The sequence below is a fragment of the Triturus cristatus genome, chromosome 3_1 (genome assembly GCF_964204655.1).
Source record: "Triturus cristatus chromosome 3_1, aTriCri1.1, whole genome shotgun sequence".
NCBI lineage: Eukaryota > Metazoa > Chordata > Amphibia > Caudata > Salamandridae > Triturus > Triturus cristatus.
This window is the reverse complement of record NC_140583.1, coordinates 665969697-665997223: the sequence shown is the minus strand read 5'-3', so window position 1 is coordinate 665997223 and position 27527 is coordinate 665969697. Positions and strand designations below refer to the sequence as shown.

General features: G+C 44.7%; 2 protein-coding genes across 4 annotated transcripts in view; both read right to left on the bottom strand.

Annotated features, from left to right (window-relative positions):
* The window catches only part of LOC146860776 (cell surface hyaluronidase-like), a 665184-nt gene that overhangs the window by 334318 nt on the left and 303339 nt on the right, over positions 1-27527 (bottom strand). For all 3 annotated transcript variants that reach the window (XR_014978861.1, XM_085644718.1, XM_085644719.1), the window contains exons 17-18: positions 14248-14425; positions 10825-11040 (exon numbers count right to left, since the gene is read on the bottom strand). Coding sequence is in view for 2 of the 3 variants with exons in the window: in XM_085644718.1 (XP_085500844.1) it covers positions 10825-11040; positions 14248-14425 (394 nt within the window). In the remaining variant the exon portion in view is untranslated. The remainder of the gene's footprint in view (positions 1-10824; positions 11041-14247; positions 14426-27527) is intronic.
* CEMIP (cell migration inducing hyaluronidase 1) overlaps positions 1-27527 on the bottom strand; it is a 908751-nt gene that overhangs the window by 743970 nt on the left and 137254 nt on the right. The window lies entirely within an intron of this gene.

The following is a 27527-nucleotide window of genomic DNA, read 5'->3' as shown; positions in this document are numbered from 1 at the left end:
TCTCCCCAAGCGGGTTAGACACAAGAAGGGGAAGAATCAGGACCCCAAAATAGTGGAACCTTTAGAGACACCAGGAGGGGGTGGTCCTTCTGGGTTCCCAGCAGTGCCAGAGATTCCTGATTTAGTGCCCAACGTCCCAGGGTCAGCCGTGCCGGTACCTGCACCAGTTCCGGTGTCCCCAGCGACTGAGCCGGTAGTGCCAAGTATCATACCGGTTGTGCCCCCAACAGGCCCTAATGTTCCAGTCTTGAACCCTGTGGCCCCGGCCCCGGTATTATCACCAGCAGGGGGTGGGCAGGTCCTGTTGGAATTAGCCACTCAAATAGCAGCAGTTCTTCTATGGTTAGGAAAGGGGGGGGGTGTTGCCCTTGTCGGTGGGCGCCGATCCTTTGGCAGAGGCACAAAGAATGGTGGCAAAGATCATGGCGGCCTCGGGCGGGGAACAGAGCGTGGGCGCGGATAAGGCCCCGCAATCACAGCCAGGGCTCCAGGAAAGCGACAGTGGAAAAGCCAAGATGGCGGTGTCAGCGGGTAAGGAGCTGGCTTTACCATTGTTGGGCGCCGGGGTGTTACCTTCCAGGAAGGAATATTTAGCGCGGCACGTTGCGCGAGATGTGAAAGAATTGATTTGGTCTGGGGCGTATGTAAACATGTTTTCTTTGTTGGTTGACAACAGGGAAATGGAATATGCAAAGAGGCAGAAGGATTGGATGCTTCCCAGTGAGTGGCGGGCGGAAATGTCAAGATTCGGGGTAAAGGAGACACTGACAAACTGGATAAGGGCATTTTCTGTGTTTATGGCCATAGTGGCGGAACGTACACCTAATATGCAAGTAGAAATGAATGGCATGTTACCAGAGCAGGGTGGCGATGACGCATGATAAATATGGTGGCGTGGGTTGGAAGGAATATGATATGAACTTCAGGAAGGCGAAAGAGTTTGACCCTTCACTCACATGGGACCGGGTGGATTCTATTTCCTGGTTTGACCAGTTTGGCCCAGGGCAGCCGGGCAGTACAGGTCAGAATTGGGGCAAGGCACACATTTCGCCGCCACATCAGCCCTTTCGGCCAGGGCACCCCGGGGCGTCGGCACCGGGTACTGGAAAAGGGGGAAGGGGAAAGGGAGTGTGCTGGGATTTTAATAGGAAGTCCTGTACCAGAGCTCAAGGCACTTGTAAATTCAGGCACGAATGCGCCATATGTAATCACTCCTCTCACCCAGAGTCAAAATGCCTTAAGAAAGGGAACGCCTTTTCAGGGACTAGAGGGGGGAAGAAACAGGACTGAGGAGGAAAGAGAAAAGGTAACGCATTCACCCATTGATGTCTTTGCTATGAATCCCTGGTTAAATCGGTACCCAGATCATGCTACAGCTAGGATGCTGCAGGAAGGTTTTTTGTATGGTTTCAGGATACCAGTTGGGGATTACAAAGGGACATCGGAGTGCAAAAATCAATTGTCTGTCAGATCAAACCCAAGGGTTGTAGTGCAAAAGATTAAGAAGGAATTGGGCTTAGGGAGAATAGTGGGTCCGTTTGATGTCCCCCCGGTGCCAAATTTTGTCTGTTCTCCCCTAGGTGTGGTATCGAAAAAGGAAGAGGGGGAGTTTAGGCTGATTCATAATCTATCAGCGCTCAGAGGCAAGTCATTGAATGACGCCATCAATGAGGAACTTTGCAGTGTAAAATATGCGTCCTTTGATCAGGCGGTAGAGATGTTGAGGGTTTTGGGACCGGGGGCCTGGCTGGCAAAGTCAGATATTGAATCTGCATTCCGACTGTTGCCGGTGCATCCTTTAGACCATCACCTGCTAGGTTTTTCATTTCAAGGACAGTTTTACATGGATAGGTGCATGCCCATGGGTTGTTCGGTTTCCTGTGCTTACTTTGAAAAATTTAGTTCATTTTTGGAATGGGTTTTCAGACAAGTGACAGGACATCATTTTGTGATGCATTATCTTGATGACTTTCTCTTTCTGGGACCGGCGGGCTCTCAGGAATGTTCCGTGGCGTTGGAGGAATTCTGTGTACTCATGCGTACATTTGGGGTCCCCCTGGCTCAGGGGAAGACAGTGGGGCCAACAACCACAATTGAGTTCTTAGGTATTGAAGTTGATTCAGTACAAGGCTGTTTTAGGTTACCTGAACAAAAGATAACGAAATTCCGTGCAGCTTTGCAAAAGTGTTTGTTAAAGGATAAAGTGACGTTACATCAGTTGCAGCAGGTTGTAGGCCAGTTGAATTTTGCACTAAGGGTGAAACCTATGGCTCGACCATTCTCTCGTTCCATCTCACAGGCCATGACAGGCTTACACGAAAAACACCATCACACGCGACTGTCATCTGAGGTTCGCCAGGACATGCGAATTTGGATTGCATTTCTGGAGGGTTTCAATGGCAGAGTAGTGTGGCCCGGTCCCCCCACTACTTGAGCTGAGTTAGGTTTATGGACTGACGCAGCGGGTAGTGTGGGATTTGGTGCCATACTCGGGAACAAGTGGGTGGCCCAGCCGTGGCCGGGGTGGTGGTTTGAGAGTGGTTTAACAGCCAACATAGGTTTTTTGGAACTGTTTCCCATTTGGGTTGCATTGACGGTATGGCCCCAGGATCTGCAGAATCAGTCTGTAATCTTTTGGTCTGATAACATGACAGTGGTGGAATCCATCAATCAACAGGCGGCAAGGTGTAAAATGATTCTTCGCCTGTTGAAAGAGATAGTGCTGTTATGTATGAAATTGAATGTACAGTTTAAGGCTAAACATGTCCCGGGAGTGCGGAATAATGCTGCTGATGCACTCTCTCGCTTCAAGATGCAGGTTTTCAGGGAACATCTACCATCCGCAGAGGCAACATCAGCACACTTTCCCGAAGTTCTTTGGCAGATTGGTGCCCCCAACTACAGAACCTCGTGGCTGCTAGCCTAGCTCCCAGGACCAGGAAAGCTTATGAAGGGGCGTTTTGGTCTTACTGTACTTTTTTGGGTCAGGACTGGGAGGAGAGATGGGATACGTCAGGCGCATTCCTCTTGTTTTTAGACAGCTTACATAAGGGGGGGCGCACAGTGGCGGCAGCCAGGCGACATGTAGCGGCAGTTTCCTTCTTTGCGCAGATCAGAGACACGAATGATCCCACAAATAGTTTCATTGTGAGAAAGGCATTGAAGGGATGGCGACGCATCCAAGGTGCGATTCCTGACACCAGGCAGCCGACAGGGTTGGAGCGGCTGAGTGCGCTGCTGACGGTGCTGTGCGCCATATGCAGTTCAGTGGGGGAGACTCTATTATTCAGAGCTGCCTTTGCATTGGCCTTTTATGGGGCATTCAGAGTGGGTGAAATGGTGGCACGCAACAAGCAGGATGGCCAGGGTGGGCTCCTAATGGAGTACGTGAAGATACAAGGTGACATTTTGCTTTTGACCATCAAAACATCAAAAACCGATCAGGAAGCTCGGGGAGAAAGGGTGATACTGCATAGGGTGCAAAATAACCCGTGTTGCCCAGTAATGCATCTTGAAAATGACCTCAGTCAGAGGAACAGCGCGTTGGGTGGATCATTGTTATTACATGCGGACGGTACCCCACTTACCATGTACCAGTTTAAAAAGGTATTGGATATGGCAATCAGCAAGGCGGGCATGGATCCAAAGGTTTTTGGAACGCATTCTTTCAGGATAGGGGCTGCCACTGAGGCAACGGCTAGGGGGTTGCACTCCAGTAAGGTACAGAGGATTGGACGATGGGTTTCCAATAGTCATAAGCGTTATGTGCGGCTGCACATGTTGTGATTACACAATATGATTGTGTACTGATGCTTCCCTGTCTGTCGTTTTCTTCACAGTTTCTCAAACCTGTCACGCAGGGGGGGAACTGCCATCATCGCAGCAGCAACATTCTCCGCAACAATCAGCAAAGCTACAGGTCATAGGGACACGTAATGTGTGGATTGTGGGGCATTCATATGTACGGCGTATGAAATCTGTTTTCCTTGCAGGTAACTATAGGAAAAGGGCAGAGCAGAGGGGTTTCACAGTATCTTTCCATGGAAAAGGGGGCCTTTGCCTTAGTCAATTTAGGGGCTTTATGATTGATCTACTGAAGAGACACAGTCCTCCTCCCACTATCGTTATTTTACACCTGGGGGCAATGACTTGGTGACGTTGGGCAGGAGGGTCTTGTTTGAGAACATAATCTCTGAGATTGGTTGGTTAGCCAAGGCGTGCCAGGGTTGCTACATAGTTTGGTCACACATGATACCCAGATTTAAATGGAGAGGGGGGGACTCTGTGAGAGCTTTGAACCACTCGGTAAAGAGGGTCAACAATAAAATAGGGAAACTGTTCAGATCTTCCAAATTGCAGTGCATTGCACATGGGTGTGTCAGGGGGAACCGTGCTTCTTAAAAGACGGGGTCCACTTGACTAGGTTAGGTAATGACATAATGTTAGAGAATTTCATGGCTTGGCTAGAGGGTCTGAGAGAAGGGGCATGACCTTCTGAGGGACAGGTTGGGGGGGGCCAGATAGTCGGGCAACTATGCTGGCCTGTGGCGGTAAGGTCATGACTAGTGAGCAGTAAATTTAAGGTCCTTAGGGGGCGGCCTCATTCTCGGATGGGGTCGCCCAGGGGGAGGGACAAGGGGTCTCTCCTATAACTCCAGGGGCGGTACATACGGTTGGCTGGATGGGTGCGGGGAAAGGCGGGGAGTCACGCTTTCTTTTAGGCTGGTTGGCCACCCGCACTGGCATGGACGTCACTAAATGGCGCAGAGTGCAAGACCCCCCAAATTGGCATGGAGTTCAGGGAACGTATGGGGGCAACCGGGGGGGGGGGAAGTACCCTCTCGGTAAGCGGGCCCTCTGCGCATGCGCAACCCTACGGGGGGGTGGTAAATTGATAAGGATCTGACACCAGTTAATGACCTTGCCGTAGGCCCAAATAGGATACGCAGAAAGTAATTAATGTATGATTATGATCATTATGTTAGATTCGGATAGGAGAACTATGTATTAGAGATATGTTAAGATTAGCCATCTGAAATCTGTGCATATGAATTGTAATCAAATGTCGTGTTATGTTTCTGCGTATAAAATTTGTGTAAATAATGTTTATTTCTTAAATTATAATTTTGTTTTCATATTTTAATAAATACGGCCGGGGGTTGTTCGACCCCCGCCTCCAAAAAGTCATTACCTCTCATGTCTCTCTTTTAAAAATTGTGTTTATGCGCAGGGGGAGGGGGAAATTCGGTAGTCCCAGACCATATATAGTAATCTATTCCAGAATGGTTTTAACAAGGTGTTTATTTTTGTGAACATGAGTTATTATTCACGCAAATTCCAATTTTTAAAAGTCGTCAATGTTCCTTTTCTTCAAAATTACGTGTCTGTTGCATATCGGGTGTATATAACCTTTCTGTATTTTTTATTTAAACCGATTAACCCCTGCTTGCTCGGAGATTCGTAATGACCGGCACAAGGACAAGTTGTATATTTACATTCAAGTGACGAGCTGTGTTTTAATCTCGGCGCTACTTAACCCGAACAAACCGTGTGATTCTAGGCTAAGGTGGGTTGGTTTCTGGTTAAATACTGAGTTTGAGATGGGAGGTTGGTAGAGCAGTGAGGATGCCTTGCCTGGCCAGCATGAACTAGAGTCGGGCCAGCCATCCACTGCGAGGAGGAAGGGAGAAAAACCCTGTTTATTGCCCCCATCACTTTCTGTTCCAAGGCGAGTGAAAACTCTGGCCCACAGTAGCAGCATCTTCAGTGGTGAGGCCTAAATGTCATACCCTAAGGCCAGGGCGGAAGCTCCCACCACATGCTGGGACTGCTGAGTTTGGCCCATTGTCATGCTATATGTGACAATGGGCCGCGATAATCTGTGCTGGGCTGTGCAGAGGCTGCAGCAGCCTCTTTAATTGGAATCAGGACAGCCAGCCTGAACACTGATGGGGGAAAAAATGTCTCGCATCAAGCTTTGGGCACTGGGCCTCAGGTACTGGCTGAATGCCCGTCTTGCCAATCCGAGGCCCAAGGCTCATGTTTGGGTGGGCCAGGCTCATGTTTGGGTGAGGCTGGCCCACCTGGCCCACCTGCTAGAACCGGGCCTGTTCTGGAGGTCAGAGCCCTGAGAAGGTCATCAGCACTGGTAACGAGACAGTCTTTAGTCAGGCTGGTACATCATACGGTCAACACCAATTGGCCTCCAGGACTGGGAGGAGGCAAGTCCCTTATCTGGATGGTGTCTCAGAAGGCCTGCGAGGCGAATATGAAGTCCACTGTATGACACAACATGCCTCCAAAGGTCTGTCAGCGCGGGAATAAAGTCAGTAGCAATCCAGGTGTTTGGCTGGTAAAGGCCGGTGACAGAATTAAGTCAAGCATTGTCATTTTAAAAATAGACAGGGTAGTGCATCTGCTCACGTAAATAACACACACCGAAAACTTTAAAAATAAAAAATAACCAAAAGGCAAAGAGAGCCTTGAACCAGTTATGTATAAGTACAAACAGCAGCAACCTGCGCATCCTATGAGCTTAAAACCGACGAGGTGTTGCTCTGTGGAGAATAAAACCACAAGCCTACATCCAATTGGAAGCAGGGAATGTAGCCTCAATTTGCCGAACAGACGAGCTGCGGGTATTACCCGTGGCAGCCATTTACATAAATAAGTTATTGTAAATAGAGCCGAGGGTTGTTTCATTAATTCAGCCATCATAAGGAGCCGGTAGGTGGGACTTCAGCAGGTTGCAAATTCCATGTCTAGGCTGCGAGGCCCAGATCGGGTGGAGGGGCCAGCGTGTGCTGTGCTCGCGGCTTCTCATGCCGGAGTCCCTGATGTGCCGCAAACTGCATCTGTGACATTGTGCGTTTCTTTAAATTGCCAATCCCCGAGTGTTGGTTTTACTGTGTTGTGCACTGTTCTTTTCACGATGAATCCTGGCAAGAGTCTCATCCAGTCAAGTGATTGTAAATAGAGTAGAGGGTTGTTTACATGAAGCCGCCAGCGGGAAGAACTGGGGAGGCGGGGCTTCGGCGGGACCTGAATTCCTCAAGTAGGCTGCGAATGCCAAACCGAAACTTCTCATACCGGAGTCCTTGAGTCTGATGACTAGCTGTGGGGCACCGTGCTGAGCACATAAAAGGTGCGCGATGATGAATCATGAAAGCGGGCTCTGTGGCAAAATTTACAGCCCTCTTTTCACTCGCGCTCCAAATGGAAACAAGCATTGGCCGCGTGGCCGTGAAAGTGACGCGGCCGCGTGGCCGCGAAAGTGAAAGTGGGACAGTGATCGCCAGAAAAGCCAGATGGCGGCTGTGCGCGTTCACGTGCGCGTAACAGCAAGCCTTAGGCCACAAGCAAAAAGCTTGTGGTCGCATTTCTAAAGCCCCCACTCACTAAATGTCTCGACAGGCAGCGCATGCGCTGACTCAGGCGAGACCTTAAAAGATCTGCATTCTAGTTAACACATTAAACAAAACCCAAAAGATGGAACTCATCTCTCTACCAATCACTTCAACAGTAGGATTACACATACTTCAGTTCCAAAACATCTAACAACACTTAATTCAGTAGACAACTGACAAACTAGATGTACCACCTGACGGAAAGCAAACCTCATAGACAGCCACCAGTCGCACAGCCCAGCAAAAAGGTCATATTTCTCCAGGTTACAATGCTATATGAATACAGTAGATACAAACATAGTGTGTCCACCTTTTCTTCACCGCAATGCACGTCCTAGATGCCAGCTACCTTCTTCATAGGTCTCTTTAGTTCTATATTTATCAGTTTAGAGTCTAGCAGACGTATTTCCAACACCCCACTCATTTGCAATTCATAGCTGTTCAGTTCATATAAAAATATCACATATAAGAAATGGAGTTCCACTTCCAGGGGTGACGAGGTGTGAGTTTCTGATTTTCACGGGTTACGTACAAAGGTAACAACCCTACAGTTCTCTGGCTATCGCGTCAGCCAGGTAAGGGTAGGAGAGACTGGTAGTACTGGGCTGTGGAGTGACAGGAATGGAGGGTCAGTAATGTTCCAGAGAGTAAAAGGATTGTAGAAGAGGATGGTGGGCAACTAGCTGCAGGGACAGGAGGCGACACAGCGTGGCTGGGTGAGGGTTGTGCTACGTGAAAAGGGGGCAGATGTAAGTAAAGCTTGTGGGAATACCCAGTGAGCTAAATGGTGGCGGAAGGACTTTGGCATGGCAAGCAAATCTGCACTGCACTCATAGAACAGTGTTAAGCAAAAGGCTGGAAGGCAACTGTTTCTCTATCAGTTTGACATTTGCTGATTACATGCTAACTCAAAAAAACGTCTCCTCACAATATATTCCTAAAACCCTGGATGACAAATTGACCTTGACTTAACACTTTCAATGGTTTCCTCTCCTTTATTTCCGATGAATGACACTCTCAGTATGTTCCATCTTTGGCGTGCCTCCTCCCTCTGAGTAAAGCCTATGCTATGCCGCATGCCTGCCTGCCTGCCTTATTCTTGTACCCAGTGGCGTCGTGAACCCCTCGCTCCACCAGCTTGAGCAGAGGTGCCAACAGCTTGAGCGGGGGTTCCACCAGCTTGAGCGGAGGTACTAGCTCCAACCAGGCCCCCAGGGCATAGAGAAAGGCAACGAGTGGAGCTTGTCATTGTGAATGGCAGCCCCAGTTCGGCGTGCTTGTTGTACTGACTCATCTTTATGGGGTTTGCAGTACAGAGGCCTCTTACTGCTGGCCTGCCTGGATAAAAGTACAACCCCCATTGGGCCCCGAAAGGCTGCCTCATCTCCTGCTAGAGACAGTGCCATGGAGCTCCGCCAGTCAGACTCATTCCCAGCATCCATCACCAGTACACCTTTCACCTTTATTCTCTTTCGATAGAAACTGAGCCTAAGAGGAGAGCAAGCATGCGGCTGCCATTCTCTCCATAGCATCCTTCATGATATGATTCTGTTGGAGTGTTTCGCCTACATTTCCTGTAAGCTCACAACATCTCTATTCTAAATAAAATGTACCTTGCCTTATTTAAAAAAAAAAAACTGACAATAAGAACCGAAAATTAAATTCCATAAGACTTTCAAGACAGCAGGAACCAAGTGAGACTTTTTTTTATAAACCAGAATGTATTTGGCTCTACGCAGAAAGCGTTGGTACACCATTTCTAATTGTAAAAACTAATTTTTAAACCATGTCCGTTCATACTAATCTTGGTATTTATGAATGAAAACACCAAACGTGCCGTTTTTAACCAATTGTTTTCTTTTGTTAAATGTTATAATTTTTGGATCATTTTTGTAATACTAACAGTTCACATCTGGGTACTGTAGACCCAAATTATTGATTATCGTTGTCCAAACTAATGCTCCTAAAACCAGTTTATTCATGTTATGGCAACTGTCCAGGAGCAAGAAAGGAAGTGACAGTGGGGGAAAGACAGAGGGGGAGAAAAAAGGAGAGGGGTGAGAGGGGAGGTAAGTGACAGCAGGAGAGATGAGAGAGGGAGATGAATGACAAATGGGCAGGAGAGTTAGAAGGGCGAAATAGAGGCAGAAATAAATGGAGTAAGGGGAGCAGCCATGTCAACTTGAACAAAAATCTCACCATGAGGAGGGGCGAAGCCTCGTGCCGAGAAGTACCTGGAAAGCACGTTTGCCCCCACCCTGCCCCCAAGCCCTGTCCTCCCAAAAAAAAAGGTTGCTGAGGCTGGTGCCAACGTCCTGGAGTGTTTTCACACCCCTTAAAGGACTTCAGCAGTTCAAAACCTCGGAAAACAAGCTGGAAATCCACTATTTAGAGTGGTTTTCAGCTTGTTTTCACTGCCACCGTGTGATATCGGCTCCTCACCAGGAGACCGTGTGATAACAGCAGATATTGTGTGTCACACAGTGGCACCATGTGAGTTGGCAGGTCTGGGAGAGGGAAGTGGTGATAGAAACTAAAAGAATGTGTGTAGTTGGAGGAGAAAGAAAAGAAGGCTCAGAGGAGACAAGAGAAGAGTGTGGGGAAGTTGGTAAAGAGACAAAAGAAGTATTGAGACAAGAGTGGTGAGGACAAAAGATGAGAAAGTCAAAAAGACGAGGAAGGGGAGGGCAATGGGAGGTGAAGACACAAAACGAGAAGCAAGACACAGGAAAGAAGAGTGGAGAGAAACAAAGGTCAGATTAGAACAAGCGAGCGGTGGAAGATGGTAGAGAATAGAGGAAAGCTATAGGTGGGATAGAAGGATAGCCCTTATAAGGAAAAATGGACCTGCTCATTCACAGCTAATCTGGATGTAGGTCCAAGTGGGAGGTATTCATTTTTTTCTGGCTATTCCTCTGCTTGCACCTCTGCAAAAAACCTATACTTCACTTCATAGACAAAGTCTCTTTTTCTATGAAACCATATCCTTGCATCCTAACAATACTTAACCCTCTCCAGCCCATTTATTCGTTTGGCATTGGCTCGCATAGTCCTCATTAAGGATCACACCTCTATTGATTAATCCCTCACAGAGAAACTGGAATACAATACATGCAACGGTTCCTTGAGAGCACAAAAACAATCCAAATAGCCAACAATAACCACCTGATTAACCACTAACACTGAGCTCCCAAGGTAGTATGCTGATTGCTACAACGTGCTTCCATGACTTATCAAGGGGTATAAGCACTACATAAATACAATTAAAATACAATACACCACAAGTTAGGTCAATTACAATCACTAGATCACTGTCTGCCTTCCCCAGTGCTGGTTACAATTCCCGCTACTAATCCAGCTTCTATGGTTCTCCCCCCTAACAAGCCAAATAACATGTGTAGGATTTTCATCACCTCACCTGTGCATATTTGCCGGTACATATCACTGCATTCCACCGTGGCACCGTGAGACAGCCCGGATTTTGGATCAAGAAGTTATCCGCTCGACCTATAAAGGTGTCGGCATAGCCCGTCAATGACCCATCGAGGTCATGGAAAATAGCCACTTTGTCACCATCATTGTTATTGTCTCCAAACCACTGTCCAGGCTTCCCAAAAAATACCTTTAGTCCCACCTGCGGGAAATGGGACAAAGGGTTAGCACTGCAGAACTACACCAGCAAACGATGCAGAGAAAAGTGGAGGGAAACACAACTTAGAAAGGTAAAAAAACCACTGTTATGAAACATCAGCAAACACCTTCCAGAAAATCATCTATCACCATTCTGCTGCAGGGGGCATAACACATTGTGATAACACACCAACAACGAATAGAGCCTGACATCAAAACACACACATGCACTACAAAAAGACACCAGCAAGCAAGTTATAGGGGAACCTCAACAAAAACATTCTAAAATACCATTAAAAAAAACACTGCAGAGACATAAATATATGCCACAACAAACATCAACAAAACAGTGCAGCGCTATCAACAAATACATTGCAAGAAAATGTCAACAAGCCGAATCGGGGAGACGGGTTTACACAGTACAGAAAGATGTCAACGTAGTCTTAACACACATTGCAAAAAACATCAACAAAAACCACATGGTGATATAAAAACAAAAACGTGAGTAAGATATCAACAAAAACACCAAAGAGAATTATTACAAGTTATGTTGCAGAGAATTATCCACTACCTCACTCTAAGAAACAGTAATGACCACGATGCAAAGACCCATGAATAGATACAATGCTGAGATAACAAACGTTGAAAAGTTGTAGAGAGCTGAAAGACACCTAACGATCACTTTAGAACTATAGTCCAGCAGCTGTGTGGTGAGTAGATAGGACATCGGGTTGAATGGTGTAGTTTCATTTCATCGACATCCACAAATAGTAGAGATGTGAGCAAATGCAGCACAGACGGAACCCATAAATACAGCATATCCATAACGTACCCGTAACCACCACAGAGACCCAAACAGGAGAGGTATAAGCAAACGCAGCACCAACATTAAAACAAGCATTGGCATAGCCAATAGTTCTCGCCTTTGGGACCTTATAAGTGTTTAGTTATCCAGCACAATATCCTTGGTGCAACAACATCAACTGTTGCATGGCTAACCACTTATAAGGTCCCAAAGGCGGAACCTATTGGCTATGCTTGTTCCTGTGAGGGAGCGCCAGTTAAGGACTGCACATTCATTTATGGTATGCCCTGGAGAGATTAAGTGATTTGCCCAGAATTACAGGATGTTCAGTTAGTGTCGAGCCTCGAACCTTCTTCTCCAGCTCCATTACGCCACATCCTCTCCCCACTTTTATGGTTATAGCAGTTAGTTCTGTCTTAGATGGAGCGAACGGGAGAAATGGGCTGCTGCAAGCTGGCTCCGGAGGAGAGCCCCGGCACTTATTTTTCTTTTTTTACAAATTAACCACTGCTATGCAGCCTTGGTATTCGGCAGCTGAGCCTGGACGGTGGGCTTTGGGGAAGCTTTGCGCACCTGCACTTCTTATTTTACAAATTGAGCACTTGACATAGGTGTGAACTGCCCCGAAGTCCGTTTCCTGTTGCAGTCATGGGCTTGACAAACGTGCATAGACGAACGTCCCTTTAATGACACGAGGCTCTCTGAAGCGCCCTCCCCCGTTCCTCGCAGTGCTAAGCCCTGCACCCCACCCCGCCGAGCTGTTTATCGCTGTTCACAGGGGCCGCTGTGCTTGTTTTCTAGTTGCCAATTAAAGCAGATTATTCGGTACGGAGTGATCCTCTGCCGACAGGCACGGCCCTTTAAGGTGCGAAAGCATGAAAACGCCTCACAAAAAGTAAAGAATCAAAAAGTAATTTGATGCGTAATTGATCGCCTGTGTGTATGCATATGCGCGTGTGATTCGAGGCGCGCCCAGGAACCTCTAGTCTCCCTCTAATAAGGCAATTCAAAATAACACAGGGACTTTTTAGCCCCGGAAGGTTGGATAACGGCGCCTCTGTGGCAAATCGACACTAAAGAAGAAAAGAGGGGAAGCAAAATATTTCAAGCGCCAAATGATTTTAATGAGCTATTGTGATGAGGGCCTGCCGTTGTTAAAAAAAAACAAGAGTTCAGAACAAAACAATAACTTAGAAAACAAAAAGGCAAAACAAGATCGGGAATCAGCTGACCGTGCAGGAAGAAGGGGGGAAGATTCGCCTTTGTCTCGTTGTCTCCCTCTGCAGCCTAATCTCAGAGCAGTTTGCATCTTAATATTCAAAAGTAGAGTTGGTGGGGAGCCATCTGCGTGATGCGTAACCAGCTGCGTGAGGCGAGGAGAACAGGGTTAGCAAATTCTTGTACCCGTATCACCAACTTTGGTCTCAGTTCACAAAGGCTAAGTTAAGCATTGGCAAAACTGCTTAAGTATAATGTGCTAACGCATGCAAACACATGCATGCACGAATGCGCTCAGACTGTGTGGGCCATGTTTCTGTGCATCCTGCTTCTTTGAACTCCGGCAATAAAAACCTGTCACAAACATAGGAGGCAGAGAAAGACAAATAAGAGCTGAAAGACAAGCGTGGCCCGCAGCCACGAAAGATAAAGTCAATCTACAGCGTTTACCTTATGTGAGCGAGCAGCGGCGTGCGCCATAATTGCAAACTGATGGCGCTGCTGCTCGCTCCCGCAAGGTAAACGCTGTACATGCACGAGTAGTCACTGGAAACAGTGCAGGACATGCACGAGTTTCCAAGAAAGTACGGAGTGATTCCAAAAGGTGAACTTCAACGCAAAGCTTGCGTGCTGCATAGGCGAGACCTAAACACAGAAACTAATCAGCAAACATACTGAGAGAGTAATCAACTCGCTGCATGGAGAGGTGTCTGAAACACAATACAGAGTCTTCAGCAAACACACTCCTTAGGCATCAATAAATGCTTGACAGTAGCAGTGAACCAAATACTTTGCAGGAACACATTGACAACTAAAGTGCAACAACATCAGCAAAGACATTGCCAAACTCACCATCAAGACATCAGCAAAAGAAATACAAAATGCAGACAGCACCAGTAAACGCACTGTAGAAACATCCACGCAGACGAATCCTGTACTGACATCATCAAATAAAGTAAAGTCATAAACGAACACACTGAGGAGAGATGCGCAAATGTATTTCTGAAAGCCACAAACAAAGGTATTGCAGATACATCTGGAAATAAACCGTAGAGGACATGAGCAAAAACCCTGCAGCAACCAAACATTCCACAGTATGCAGACATCTGTATAAGGACCACTGTGAGGGCCACAGAGTCCATGGTTGGGGCAAACTGTGCTCATTGGGCGTTTTTTCTCCAGACTTACATTTCTCTCCATCTTGATCTCGGAGATGTTATTCTGGGGTGTGATTTGCCACGAGTTCTTCATGAAGAAACCAATGGCACTAGAGGGCCTCTCAGCATTGGGGGTGAATTTCCTGAAGGTGCATTTCAGCAGTCGAAGTGGCCCATCGTAAATCTGGAACCCGCGGATGGGGAAAGTCCTGTGGGAGAGGCAAAGGCAAAATGTCTTTATTGCGAAACTGCAACTTGCAATGTGAAATTCTGACCTCTAAGAGATCATGCCACTCAAGCAAGTAAAACGTCAAGATGATGATGATGAGGACTACTGTAGCTATCTTCACATGAGTGAAAGTAGCAATACTAGTATAATAATCATTTTTAGAGTATTATATTGTGCATTATTTAAGCCGTTTTACAGTTATTATATTAAATATCATCAGCTTTATTCCTAAGTACTATAATATTAATGCTAATATAATACAATATTATGCATAGAGGGAATGAAGTTGAAATGTATGTAATAGTGTGAGAAATTGGGTTAATGGTTCAGGGGGTGAAACCCTACTCAAGCAGCAACCCTTGTCAGAGTGAGGTCACAAGCAAACCCCAAATTAACCCATGCTTAACCCTCTGCAGTCATGGCAGTCATGCTTAACTTAGAGGCAATGTATGAAGTATTTATCCAGCACTACAAACAGTATTAATGTGTAAACACAACACAAGAAAAATCCCACACCAATTTAGAAAAATAGAGTACATTTTAGTAAACAAACCAAGATGACAAAAATCCAATCAGTAGAATCGGAGATATGCAATTTTAAAGATGTCAGTGAATATAGCACCAAAAAGCACAAAGCGGCAACTGTGGTTCACAGTCATAAGTTTAGGCCAGCCTCAATGGAGGGCGGGCTGGCTACATTGACCCAGTTCGGCCAGATGAACAAGAGTACCTTAAATCCTGGTTGCGAAGATATCCACAGTCCCAAGTCTAAGACATATCATGTTGCAGAAGCAATGCATGGACCAGGGACAGGCGAGGAGATGCGTCATGCAGCGACTGTTCCGGAAGCTGCAAAGTGTGAGACGTTGTTCTTGAGCAGAGATGAGTTGGCAGCAGCGGTTCCAAGGGGGTTGCGTTGGGCGAGGTGATGTCCTTGCATGGAGCTGCATCGGTTCTCATAGGATATGATGGGCAATGCTAAGTCCTTGTTTCGGGTGAGTCCATGCAGCAAAGAAGCTGCATCAGTTCCAAGGGTGATACATCGAGCAGCAAAGGAGATGCTCAGGTTCTGTGGGAGATGCTCTGTGCTATGGAGTAGATGCATCAGTTCTACTGGATTCACTGATGGGCTGGCAGGGCAACTTCAGGCCCACTTCCAAGGGTTCAGGACTGCGATGGCACCACTAGGGAAGGCAGGACTCCCAGATGGCAGATTATAGGTGCTGGGTTCAAGGTTGCTGGAAGCCTATCATCTACCTGAGGCTTCCGATCAGGAGGCCAGCCAACTAGCGCTTGGAGTCACTCTGGGCTACTGGGTTTAGCGATGCATGTCCAGTCCTTCTACCCCAGGCAAGAGGGCAGCAAATGACCAAAGCATGGCAGCAGTCCTTCAGAGCAGCAGCCCAGCAGAGTGGAAGTCCTTTCAGAAGCAGTGCAGTCCTTTTTTCCTAGCAGAGACCGCAGGTCCTTAAGTATACTTAAGAGTTGGGGTCTCAGGTTCAACATTTATACCTAGTGCCCACTTTGAAGTGGCAGAAGCTTCTAGAGGATTCCACTGCCCAAGCACCCCCTTCCTCCCTGTCCTGGACCCAGCTTGTCTGGGGTCACAAAAGACAAGTGACAACCCCTTTGTGAGAGTTTTCAGGCAGAGTGTTTGGGATGTGCAAATGTGGTAGGTGACAGCTCCTCCTCTCATTAACTCAGAGAAGCCCATCCTGTCAACACCTATCTTCCCTTTTTCTCACTGTCTGGGAGAAATATGCAGAAACCAACTGCCAGTTAGACCTAGGCATGTGACCCAGGATCAGGCTGCAGGCACCAAATGGTTAGTACAAGAAAATGCTAACTTCCTAAAAGTGACATCTTCATAATTGTGATTAAAAATCTGACCTTAGCAATAAAGAGAGCTTTTAATTACAATTCTTTAGACACCTAACTCGATGTGTCCACCTGCTCCCAATTTAAAGTTACAGCATATTAATGTCATAAAGTAGCTCCAATATTATTCTATGGAAGAAGTATGTCTTGTAGTAGTGAACAATGAATTTAGGAGATTTTCACTAACATGACATGGTAGACTTAAAAGTACATGTCCAACTTTTTAAATACACTGCACCCTGCCCTCTGAGTTACTCAGAGCCTACCCTAGGGGCAACTTATCTGTATTAAAAAGGAAGGTTTAGCCCTGGCAAAAGGTTTATTTTACCGGGTCGACGTGGCAGTTTAAAGCTACTTAAATGGGTGGCACAATTAGTGCTGCAAGTCCAATAGTAGCATTTAATTTATAGACCCTGGGCACATGTAGTACCACTTTACTAGTGACTTGCAAGTATATTACATCGGTCAATTGGGTGTAAGCCAAACCTGCCATGTTTTAAGGAGAGATCACAAGCCCTTTAGCACTGGTTAGCAGTGGTAAGGTGCGTAGAGTCCTAAAGCCAGCCAAAAAGAAGTCAGTAAAACAGGAGGGTGAACGCAAAAAGTCAAGGGCTCATCCTGCAAACAGGGCCAAGTACATCAATTGGTATAGCACAAACGTAGCTGTGATGCAATGGATCACTGTAAATTACATGATGTGTACATCAAGTAGGGATTACAGAAACACCTTTCCACATATTTTAGGCATGATTTACCCAGAATCACACAACTCTAAGTCCAGAGCTGAGACCAGGATTTAAACCTCGATGCCTAGGGAGCAAAAGCAACAGCTCGATCTGAAAGGCTGCATCTCCTATGTTGAAATGCAAGTGTAGCAGGCAGTGCTGGCTTTAGCAATAGTGGCACCTGGTGCAATAATCTTTTTTGGCGTACCCCCCAGTGGGCTTCCTTCTCCACGGATTCCCTCTCTGTCACCCTCTGACAGTACCAATAATCTTTCCATAGAGACCCTCTCACATGCATTTCATTTGTTTTAAAGTGCAAGTCATACCAGTGTAGGGTGTCAGAGCACTTTACATCACATACACATTATACAGAGCCAATGAATCAAATATGTTTTAAATCGGTCTATAGGAAATGTTGCACAAGACAATGAGGATGACAAGGTATTGGAATCACATGTCATCCTTATTAGGGGGCAGTATATTTTAAGAGTGTTTGGTCTAGAGAAGCACAAACTCAGGATTTAAAACGTAGCACAGTGGTTAGTGTTGGCTTTACTAATAAGAATGTTTTCTACACAAATGAACCCTTTTTTAGCAAAATTAGGGCTAATGAAAGTTTGAGGAAAAAAACGAAGTTCTAACCTATACCATGCAGCTCTTTGATAACAGTTCATAAGTCACTGTGCTATGTTAGGATTGTAACCTATGAACTGCAAGTAACAAAAGGATCTCTGTGACAAAAGCTGTAACCCCACTGAGCTATCCACATAAAATAAAGCTCTGTGATGTGCATGGTTCACGTTCTTTGCAGCTAGCAGATTAACCCTGGATACACATGAAACACTGAAGCAGGTTCTAATAAATCCTTAAGTTATTTCGAAACATAGCGCAACCCGGGTCAGCACCAGGTGTGGCTGCACCAGTCGCACCATCCTAAAGGGGAAGGGCACATGTGAAGTCAATGTTTATTGTTTGTATGTTGAAAAAATTACAATAAGGATATAATAAAAAGGGATGTGACGAAGAAAACAAGTTACTTACCTGTAACTACAGTTATCCAGTATTGGTATCTTTCATAGATTCACATGCCTGAATCATTCCCCGTCGCCGAGACGGGAGTCCCACGGTAAATTACAAAAGTAGTGCCATAAGTAAATACCAATAGTAGGCTAAAAGAAAAAGCCTAAGGCCTAAATCTTAGAAGCCTATCTACATCATTATAGTAAAAAGAATCAAAAGACAACTCCAACCAATCAGCTACCAGCACCCTCCAGAACACTCTCAGCAGAGGCAGTACTCCTCAGATTTTCTTAGCACAAGTGGGAAATAAGTATCCCAAAACATAGAAAACTGACTCGCCGGGGAGGAGAGGGGGGGGGGCATGGGAATCTATGAAAGATACCAATACTGGATAACTGTAGTTACAGGTAAGTAACTTGTTTTCTTATCCATTATTGGGGTATATTTCATAGATTCACCTGAATCAGAGTAGCAAGCAGTGTCCCAAATGTTCTGTCGTTTGCGGATGGTGAGAGACAGGTGTTCATAAACTCCCAAACTGCATCCACAATGGTTGAAACATTTTTGAATAACCAAGCCTTTAAGAAATCAAAAGGTATGTTAATAGTCATTATCAAAATAAAACATGAATACATAAATATTAATATACTGATATATATATAAATATACAGCTCTTTAGACATATCAATATGTATGTTGCATGAAACATGATAGCATATAAAAGAGAAGAAGTACCTGAATCTGACTTTAATGAAAGAGATGGCGTAGAACCGCCTGTCCAACAGCTGCATCTTCTTGTTGTGCAGATTGAAGACAGTAATGCTTCGTGAACGTGTGGACATTTTTCCATGTCGCAGCACTACAGATATTTTCCAGAGTCACTCCAGCAAACAATGCTGTAGAAGCTGCCACAGTTCTTGTAGAATGAGCTTTGGCTTTCCTCTGTAAAGGTTGGTTGGCTTTGTCATGGCAGAAATGAATCGTAGAAGCCAGCCATCTGGCAATTGTTGCCTTTGTCACTGCAGTTCCAAGTGTTGCTTGACCAAAGGCCACGAACAGTTGGTCTCTTTAGTTTTCTCTTTAGGTTTCTGTAGGTAGAATTTTAAACAGCGCTTAACATCCAGAGAGTGTAATGCTCTTTCAGCTGGAGTGGATGGATCTGTAAAGAAAGTTCTTAATCTTACCGGTACATTTAAATGAAATTGTGATGGTGCCTAAGGGATGAATTTTGGATTTGTTCGAAGGGTTACGTAGTCCTGAGAGAAATGTAAGAAAGGTTCCATGATAGTGAAAGCTTGGATTTCACTAACCCTTCATGCAGAAGTAAGAGCCAGTAGAATGGCGACCTTCCAAGTGAGGAGCTTGAGCCAGCTTTGTGGATCGGCTCAAATGGACGTTTCATTAATTGCGCTAGCCTGGTGTTGAGTTCCCACTCTGGAGGGGGTGCTCGCACTGGATGGAAGGCTCGGAAAAGCCCTTTCATAAATTGTTTGACAAGTGAAGATGAACAGAGAGAAGGAAGTTTAGAGCATTTTCTGAATCTGGAAAGAGCAGCAAGATGGACCTTGACCGATGAAAAAGTAAGCCCAGACTTGGCTAGAGAAAGCAAATAAGGAAGAATTTGTTCCACAGGAGCTTGAACTGGGTGAATATTATTCACCTCGTCCCAACAGCAAAATTGCTTCCATTTTAAGCGATAAGTTTTGATTGTGCTCTGGGCACGAGATTTGGCCAAAATTTCACGAGAGTCCTGAGAGTTGTTGAGGTCCTTGAACTCTAAAAAATCAGAAGCCATGCGTGCAAGTGCAGGGACTGTGGGTCCAGATGAACCACTTGGCCTCTGTCCCTCGACAACATCGTAGGCGTCGGAATAAGGGGAATATGCTTGTCTTGAGACAATAACAGAAGTTCTTGGAACCAATACTGCCTTGGTCAACGAGGTGCAATCAGAATTAAACAGCAACCCTCCAGCTTCATCTTGTGGAGCATTTTCGAGATCAATGGTATTGGGGGAAAAGTGTATGCACAAATCCCTGACAATCGCATGGACAGGGCATTCCCCCTTGAGCCCTGTTGAGGGAACCTGCTGGCATAGTATCAGCATTTCTTGTTCTCCTTGTTGCGAATATATCCAGTGCTGGTTTGCCCCAAGCCTGAAAAACTCTGTTCACCTGCTTCTCCTGCAGCTCCCCCTCATGACAGTCCGATTGAGTCCTGCTCAGCGTGTCCGCCAGAGTATTGTGGAGACCCCTGACGTGCTCGGCTCTCAGGGTTATTTTGTGGAATGTGACCCACTCCCACAACTCCTGAGCCTCCTACGAAAGCGCAGCTGATTTTGTTCCTCCCTGCTTGTTGATGTAATACATGCTGGTCGTATTGTCGGTATGGACCAGCACCGAGGAACCTGCGATCCTTGGAAGGAACGCTTGCAGGGACAGAAAGATGGCGCGGAGCTCCAGTCTGTTGATATGCTCTTGTTTGTGTACTTGAGACTATTTTCCTTGAATCTGCAAATCTTGTAGATGACCTCCCCATCCCTCCATGGACGCATCGGTCGTTAGAACAAAGTCTGAAATGGTTGGTAGGAATGTGAGACCTTGGGCTGTATTCGCTGTCTGTGACCACTAATGCAGAGAATCTATCATGCGCGGCGTGACCCTGATGGAATCATCGAAAGAACCCACAGCTTGCTGCCATTGAAGATGTAACTCCTCCTGAAGAGGTCTCATTTTGAGCCGTGCCAAGGGTATGAGATTCATTGCAGAAGAGTACATCCCCAGGAGTGAAGCAAACATCCGGACATAAACTGACCTTCTTGAAATTAAAATTGCTAATTTTTGGAGACGTATTTGGCGGTAGTGTGACAAGAATGCTTTGCACTGGACCGTGTCTAACATTGCTCCGAGAAATGGAATGACTTGGAGTGGACGCAACTGCGATTTGCTTTCGTTGAGAGTCAGCCCCAGAGAAGCGAAGAGATGAAGATATGCTGTTGTGGCAACTTGGCTTCTTCTTCCGAAGGACCTTTGATTAGCCAATCGTCGAGATAAGGGAACACCTGGATTCCTCAAGATCTCAATGTTGCTGCCACTGGTGCCAAGCACTTCGTGAAGATTCTTGGTGCCGATTTTAGCCCAAACAGGAGCACTTTGAACTGATAGTGGGCGCCAGCCACTATGAAGCGAAGATATTTGCGATGTTTGGGGTGGATAGGGATGTGGAAATACACATCTTCCATATCCAGAGAAGCCATAAAATCTCCTTCGTTTAAACAGCTTAAAATCTCGGAAAGCGTGACCATCCGGAAACTTTGCTTTTTGAGGAATTTGTTGAGCTTGCGGAGGTCCAGAATAGGTCGCCATTCCCCTGACTTCTTCTTGATGAGGAAGAAACGGGAATAGAAACCGGTTCCTCTTTGAGATGATGGAACCTTCTCTATTGCATTCTTGAGGAGCATCGTTAAGGCTTTTTTAAATAATAAGGGAAGACGAGGGGGGGGGGACCCCTGGGCGGAGTAGTAGGTGGCCGTTTGATAAATTCCAGGGTGTGGCCATTGGTTACTAGGTCTAGAACCTATTGATCTGAAGTAATTTTCTGCCACTTGTGAACAAAAGCTGAAATCTTCACGCCCACGGGTAAGGAGGGTAACCTGGCTGGCGCCCTGTGGAGATCAATGTTTCCTGTTGGTATCTCGACCTTGATTCTGTGATAGTTTTTGACCACCCTGATGGGAGAAACTAGCCGTAGAGGATGGCGGTATGATGACTGGCTGTCTATACTGCGATTGAAACAGAACAGGGTATATAGTACACGCACTGCGTAATAATAATTTGGTTGTTAATTGGTTGTTTCGTGCTCCAAGGTCTCGCTTTCCGAAAATGAGTGAGTAGAACGTAAAGAATGCACTCCCCAAGACATGGGGAGTGTCCCTCGGGCACAGATGTAGTCCTCTCAATGAGGTTTCAAATGTTGTTCAAATGAGTAGAGTTAAACTTTCATCAATTTGAAGAAACTTTATTCGTCGTTTTTGGTGGCGTTCATTTCAAACACGTCACAATAAACACTGACATAGGTTACGTATTCCCAATGCATTTCGGCGTGAGCCTTCATCAGGGGAGATCTACAAATGGTAAAGAGGATGGGTGAATGTGGGATCCATGGATGGCATAGCATATATTTACATAAAACGTTATTGGTTAAATAAACAGACAAAAAGGTAAAAAAAGTTGAAAGGAAGCGGGTTAATCGGAGTGAAAAAAGGTCAAACGGGCGTGGGTGACTCATTTATGAAAAGTGAAACATCGTGTATGTATAGTTCAGTCGAAATAAGATGTCTAGTGCTTTTAGTAAAGAAATATCCCTAAAGGATACCCAAGGAATGGTTACAAACGGTAGGAAACTACCGTGAAGCGTGCGAGTAGAAAGTGCAAGTAAGGACGTGTAAGATGTTCTTACCGGGAGCTTAACGCCTCATCGTGTCGTCCGTGTGATCCGTGTGTGGCTGTTCGCGTCTGTAATCGTTTTAGGACGAGTTTAATGTTGAGAAAGGGGCGTTGAAAATGTGTCACGTGTCAGGTAGCAGTGTGTATGAACATAGGACTAAAGGATTGTGAACGTGAAAATGGTAGAAGGACTAGTGTGCCGAGACTGCCCTATTTGTCATTATTAACGCGTACTGCGTAAAATGAGGATATCTAAAAGAAACGTGAGGTAATCACAAAGTGGTGATAAGTTTTGTTTAAGGGAACAGTTGAGAGCAGAACAGTCATAAACGAAAGTTGGTTATAAGTCGGTGTAAATCAAAGATGCATTGTACGATAGTTGGCAGGTAATATATATAACCAGATTGAAAGTGTTAATAAATGAATGATTAAACATATTCACAATTCATATGGTAATGCTGGTATAAAAAATGAGCACTTAAGTAAGTAATTACAAATAACATGAAAATTCAGTACGATCATTCAAGCCGTTCGGCTTCATCGAGTTCAAAAAATAAATCCAATGATTTTCTCTTTGCAACATGAAGTTGCGATTGTCTCTCCCTTCTTGCTTTGTTACTGTTTCCAGAACACAAAATTTTTATTGGCTAACGTTGTGGCCAACTTCCAAAAAGTGTTGAGCAACTGATGATTTTTGTTGTTTAGTCCTAATGTTGGATTTATGTTCGTTGAGTCTTATTTTCATTTTTCTTTCGGTTTGTCCAACATAAATTTTGCCACAGGGGCATTTAAGCATGTAGATGACATTAGATGTATCACAGGTTGCCGTTGTTTTCAATTTGATTTTGTGCCCTTTCATAGGGTGTGTGATGTAATTACCTTTAATGATGTTATTACAGTTGTTACAATTCAAACAAGGGATAGTTCCTTTGAATGGGAGTGTTGTGAGAGGTAGTTGTTGTTGTTTCAAAAGTTCGCCTATGTTCTTATTGCGTGTGTAGGCGAAAATTGGTTCCTCATCAAAAATATGGTTAAAGTCCTGTTCTAATCTGAGCAATTGCCAATGCTTTTTGATTATTCGTCTGTAGCTTGTACTCATGGTCGAATATTTGGAAACTATCGTAACTTGATTGCTGATTGGTTTGGGTGGTGTAGTGAGAAGTTGATTCCGGTTTTTGGATTCAGATCTTTCTTTCGCTTTTAGTAGTACCTGATCAGGGTAACCACGAATTTTGAACCTTTGTGTGAGAGTGTTCAGTTGATCCAACGATTTATCTTGATTTGATACGATTCTTTTTACTCTGAGCATTTGGGAGTATGGGAGATGTTGTTTGAGTGGTGGCGGGTGAAAACTTTGATAGTGGAGGGTAATGTTCCTGTCTGTGTTTTTTCTATATAGGTCAGTCTCAAAACCCGTAGGTGTTTTGATAATGGTAACATCCAGGAAGTTGATGATATCTGAATTGATGTTGAAAGTGAATTGTAGTGGTTGATCAATTTGGTTAAGGTTGTCAAGGTGATCTTTAAGAGTGTGTTCCGAACCTTTCCATATGATGAAAATATCATCGATGAATCTGAGATATAGTTTTAAATTGCTGATCCAAGTAGATGAGCTTAAGATGTGATCTTCCTCGAATTGATTCATGAAAATATTGGCATACGCTGGAGCAGCGCAATTTCCCATGGATGTGCCAGTTAGCTGTTGATACCATTCATTATTGTGTAAAAAATAGCTGTGGAAGAGGGTAAATTGCATTAGTTCCATCAAAAAAACCTGTAAGTTATGTGGGTGTTTGGAGTGTAGCAATGCCTGTTCAACCGCCTCTAAACCCATTTGATGAGGGATGGAGGTGTATAAGGAATTAACGTCCACTGTACATAAGATAATGTGTTCATCTTCTGATATAGATACTTGATTAAGTTTGATTAAAAAATCAGTGGTATCTTTCAAGAATGATTTCATGGAGCTGACACTGGGTTGAAGATGGCGGTCTAAAAATTTGCCAACTGGTTCATGAAGACTACCACGTGTTGAAACAATCGGTCGACAGGGAGGTTTGGTGGGATGCTTGTGGATTTTGGGTACCATAAAGATGGTTGGACTTTTTGGGTTGGATTGAATAAGGAAATTTTGAACCTTCTCATTAATAGTGCCATTATCAACGGCAGCTTGTACGATGGCCTGTAGAATCACACTGTATTGTGTTGTAGGATTACTTTCCAGTTTCAAATATGTTTCGGAATCCTGGACGTGAGTAGATATTTGCAAGTTGTAATAATCTGAATTGAGTACAACTAGTGCTCCACCTTTGTCTGCTTTGGTACAGATAATATCGGGATTGCCGGCGATGGATCTTAAAATGCCTATCTCTTTGTTGGTGAGATTGCTGCGTGTTGATCTGCTTCTGCTGTAATTGAGTTTAGATAAATCATTCTTTACACATGATTCAAATAGGTCCAGACATTTATGGCTAACCGGAGCCATAAATGTACTTTTAGGTCGCAAACCCTTCAAGGGATCTTCTTCTTGTTCTTTAATGGGTGTCAAGATGTTGTCAAAGAAGTGTCGGAGTCTCAGTTTCCTCATGAGCTTGTAAAAGCTGATGTGCAATTCGAGTAGGTTGCTGGTTGTTGTTGGTACGAAAGATGTACCCTTCTGTAAGACTTTCAGTTCGATGTCACTGAAGGTGTATTCAGAAATGTTAATGACCAAGTTGTTTATTGATTCATTTTCTTTGTACGGTCCCTCTTGGTTGAGGTGGTACGAGTATGTGGAGGATCCTTTTCTTTGGTTTTTTCTATGGCTCCTCCTGGGTCGTCTTGTCCTGTGGGGCCTACCTCTAAAAAAGGAGTTGTTTCACTATTTAGGGTTGTAGTTGACGTTTATGACTGTTCTGCTCTCAACTGTTCCCTTAAACAAAACTTATCACCACTTTGTGATTACCTCACGTTTCTTTTAGATATCCTCATTTTACGCAGTACGCGTTAATAATGACAAATAGGGCAGTCTCGGCACACTAGTCCTTCTACCATTTTCACGTTCACAATCCTTTAGTCCTATGTTCATACACACTGCTACCTGACACGTGACACATTTTCAACGCCCCTTTCTCAACATTTAAACTCGTCCTAAAACGATTACAGACGCGAACAGCCACACACGGATCACACGGACGACACGATGAGGCGTTAAGCTCCCGGTAAGAACATCTTACACGTCCTTACTTGCACTTTCTACTCGCACGCTTCACGGTAGTTTCCTACCGTTTGTAACCATTCCTTGGGTATCCTTTAGGGATATTTCTTTACTAAAAGCACTAGACATCTTATTTCGACTGAACTATACATACACGATGTTTCACTTTTCATAAATGAGTCACCCACGCCCGTTTGACCTTTTTTCACTCCGATCAACCCGCTTCCTTTCAACTTTTTTTACCTTTTTGTCTGTTTATTTAACCAATAACGTTTTATGTAAATATATGCTATGCCATCCATGGATCCCACATTCACCCATCCTCTTTACCATTTGTAGATCTCCCCTGATGAAGGCTCACGCCGAAATGCATTGGGAATACGTAACCTATGTCAGTGTTTATTGTGACGTGTTTGAAATGAACGCCACCAAAAACGACGAATAAAGTTTCTTCAAATTGATGAAAGTTTAACTCTACTCATTTGAACAACATTTGAAACCTCATTGAGAGGACTACATTTGTGCCAGAGGGACACTCCCCATGTCTTGGGGAGTGCATTCTTTACGTTCTACTCACTCATTTTCGGAAAGTGAGACCTTGGAGCACGAAACAACCAATTAACAACCAAATTATTATTACGCAGTGCGTGTACTATATACCCTGTTCTGTTTTGATACTCATATTCCGAAAGTTAGCACACAGCACGCAAACCAAACCACCATGCAATTTGACGAAATCTCTCATCTAACGGATACAAGAGCAGAAACATTTGCTTACGGTCAAGAGGAAGCATCTAGGATCTACGCTCTCATAGAAGAGGATGCAACTACCTTTTCAACCAGGAACACAAAGGAGCAGAATATACGTCAGCTTTTATACCTTTCGAGGAAACAAATCAACCAACGCTTACATGCGAGTACATTGATCAGATACCACAGAGCTCAGAGAATTCCAAGGGGACTCAGAATACCACTTAAACCATCCTTATGTAAGAATCAACAGAAGTTTAAATACAAATGGTTCGCAATTCTCAATAAATGTTCCCTAGACTTGATCCTATTAATTATAGAAGAATTATCAACCATCTTGGAGGAACTCACTAAAGAAATATTTGACATCAAAACCGAACTAGAAAAATCATTACCCACAGAAGATTTCAATGTAATTTTGGAGGATATCAATAAGCAGTTGGCAAAACATTCAGCTGAAGTTAACGAACGCAAAATCCGAAAGTTCCGCAGGGACACAACGGATTACAAAATGGGTGAGGTATACACCTGGGCCGAAATCTACGCCAGACGGAGACAAAATAAACCATACACTAACAATACTGAGACCTCCTCTTCTGATAGTGATTTCACACAACCACAAAGAAGGCCTCCTGCAAAGGATAAAATATCAGCAACAACTTCAGCAGATACACCATCAACGTCAACTACAACCCTAAATAGTGAAACAACTCCTTTTTTAGAGGTAGGCCCCACAGGACAAGACGACCCAGGAGGAGCCATAGAAAAAACCAAAGAAAAGGATCCTCCACATACTCGTACCACCTCAACCAAGAGGGACCGTACAAAGAAAATGAATCAATAAACAACTTGGTCATTAACATTTCTGAATACACCTTCAGTGACATCGAACTGAAAGTCTTACAGAAGGGTACATCTTTCGTACCAACAACAACCAGCAACCTACTCGAATTGCACATCAGCTTTTACAAGCTCATGAGGAAACTGAGACTCCGACACTTCTTTGACAACATCTTGACACCCATTAAAGAACAAGAAGAAGATCCCTTGAAGGGTTTGCGACCTAAAAGT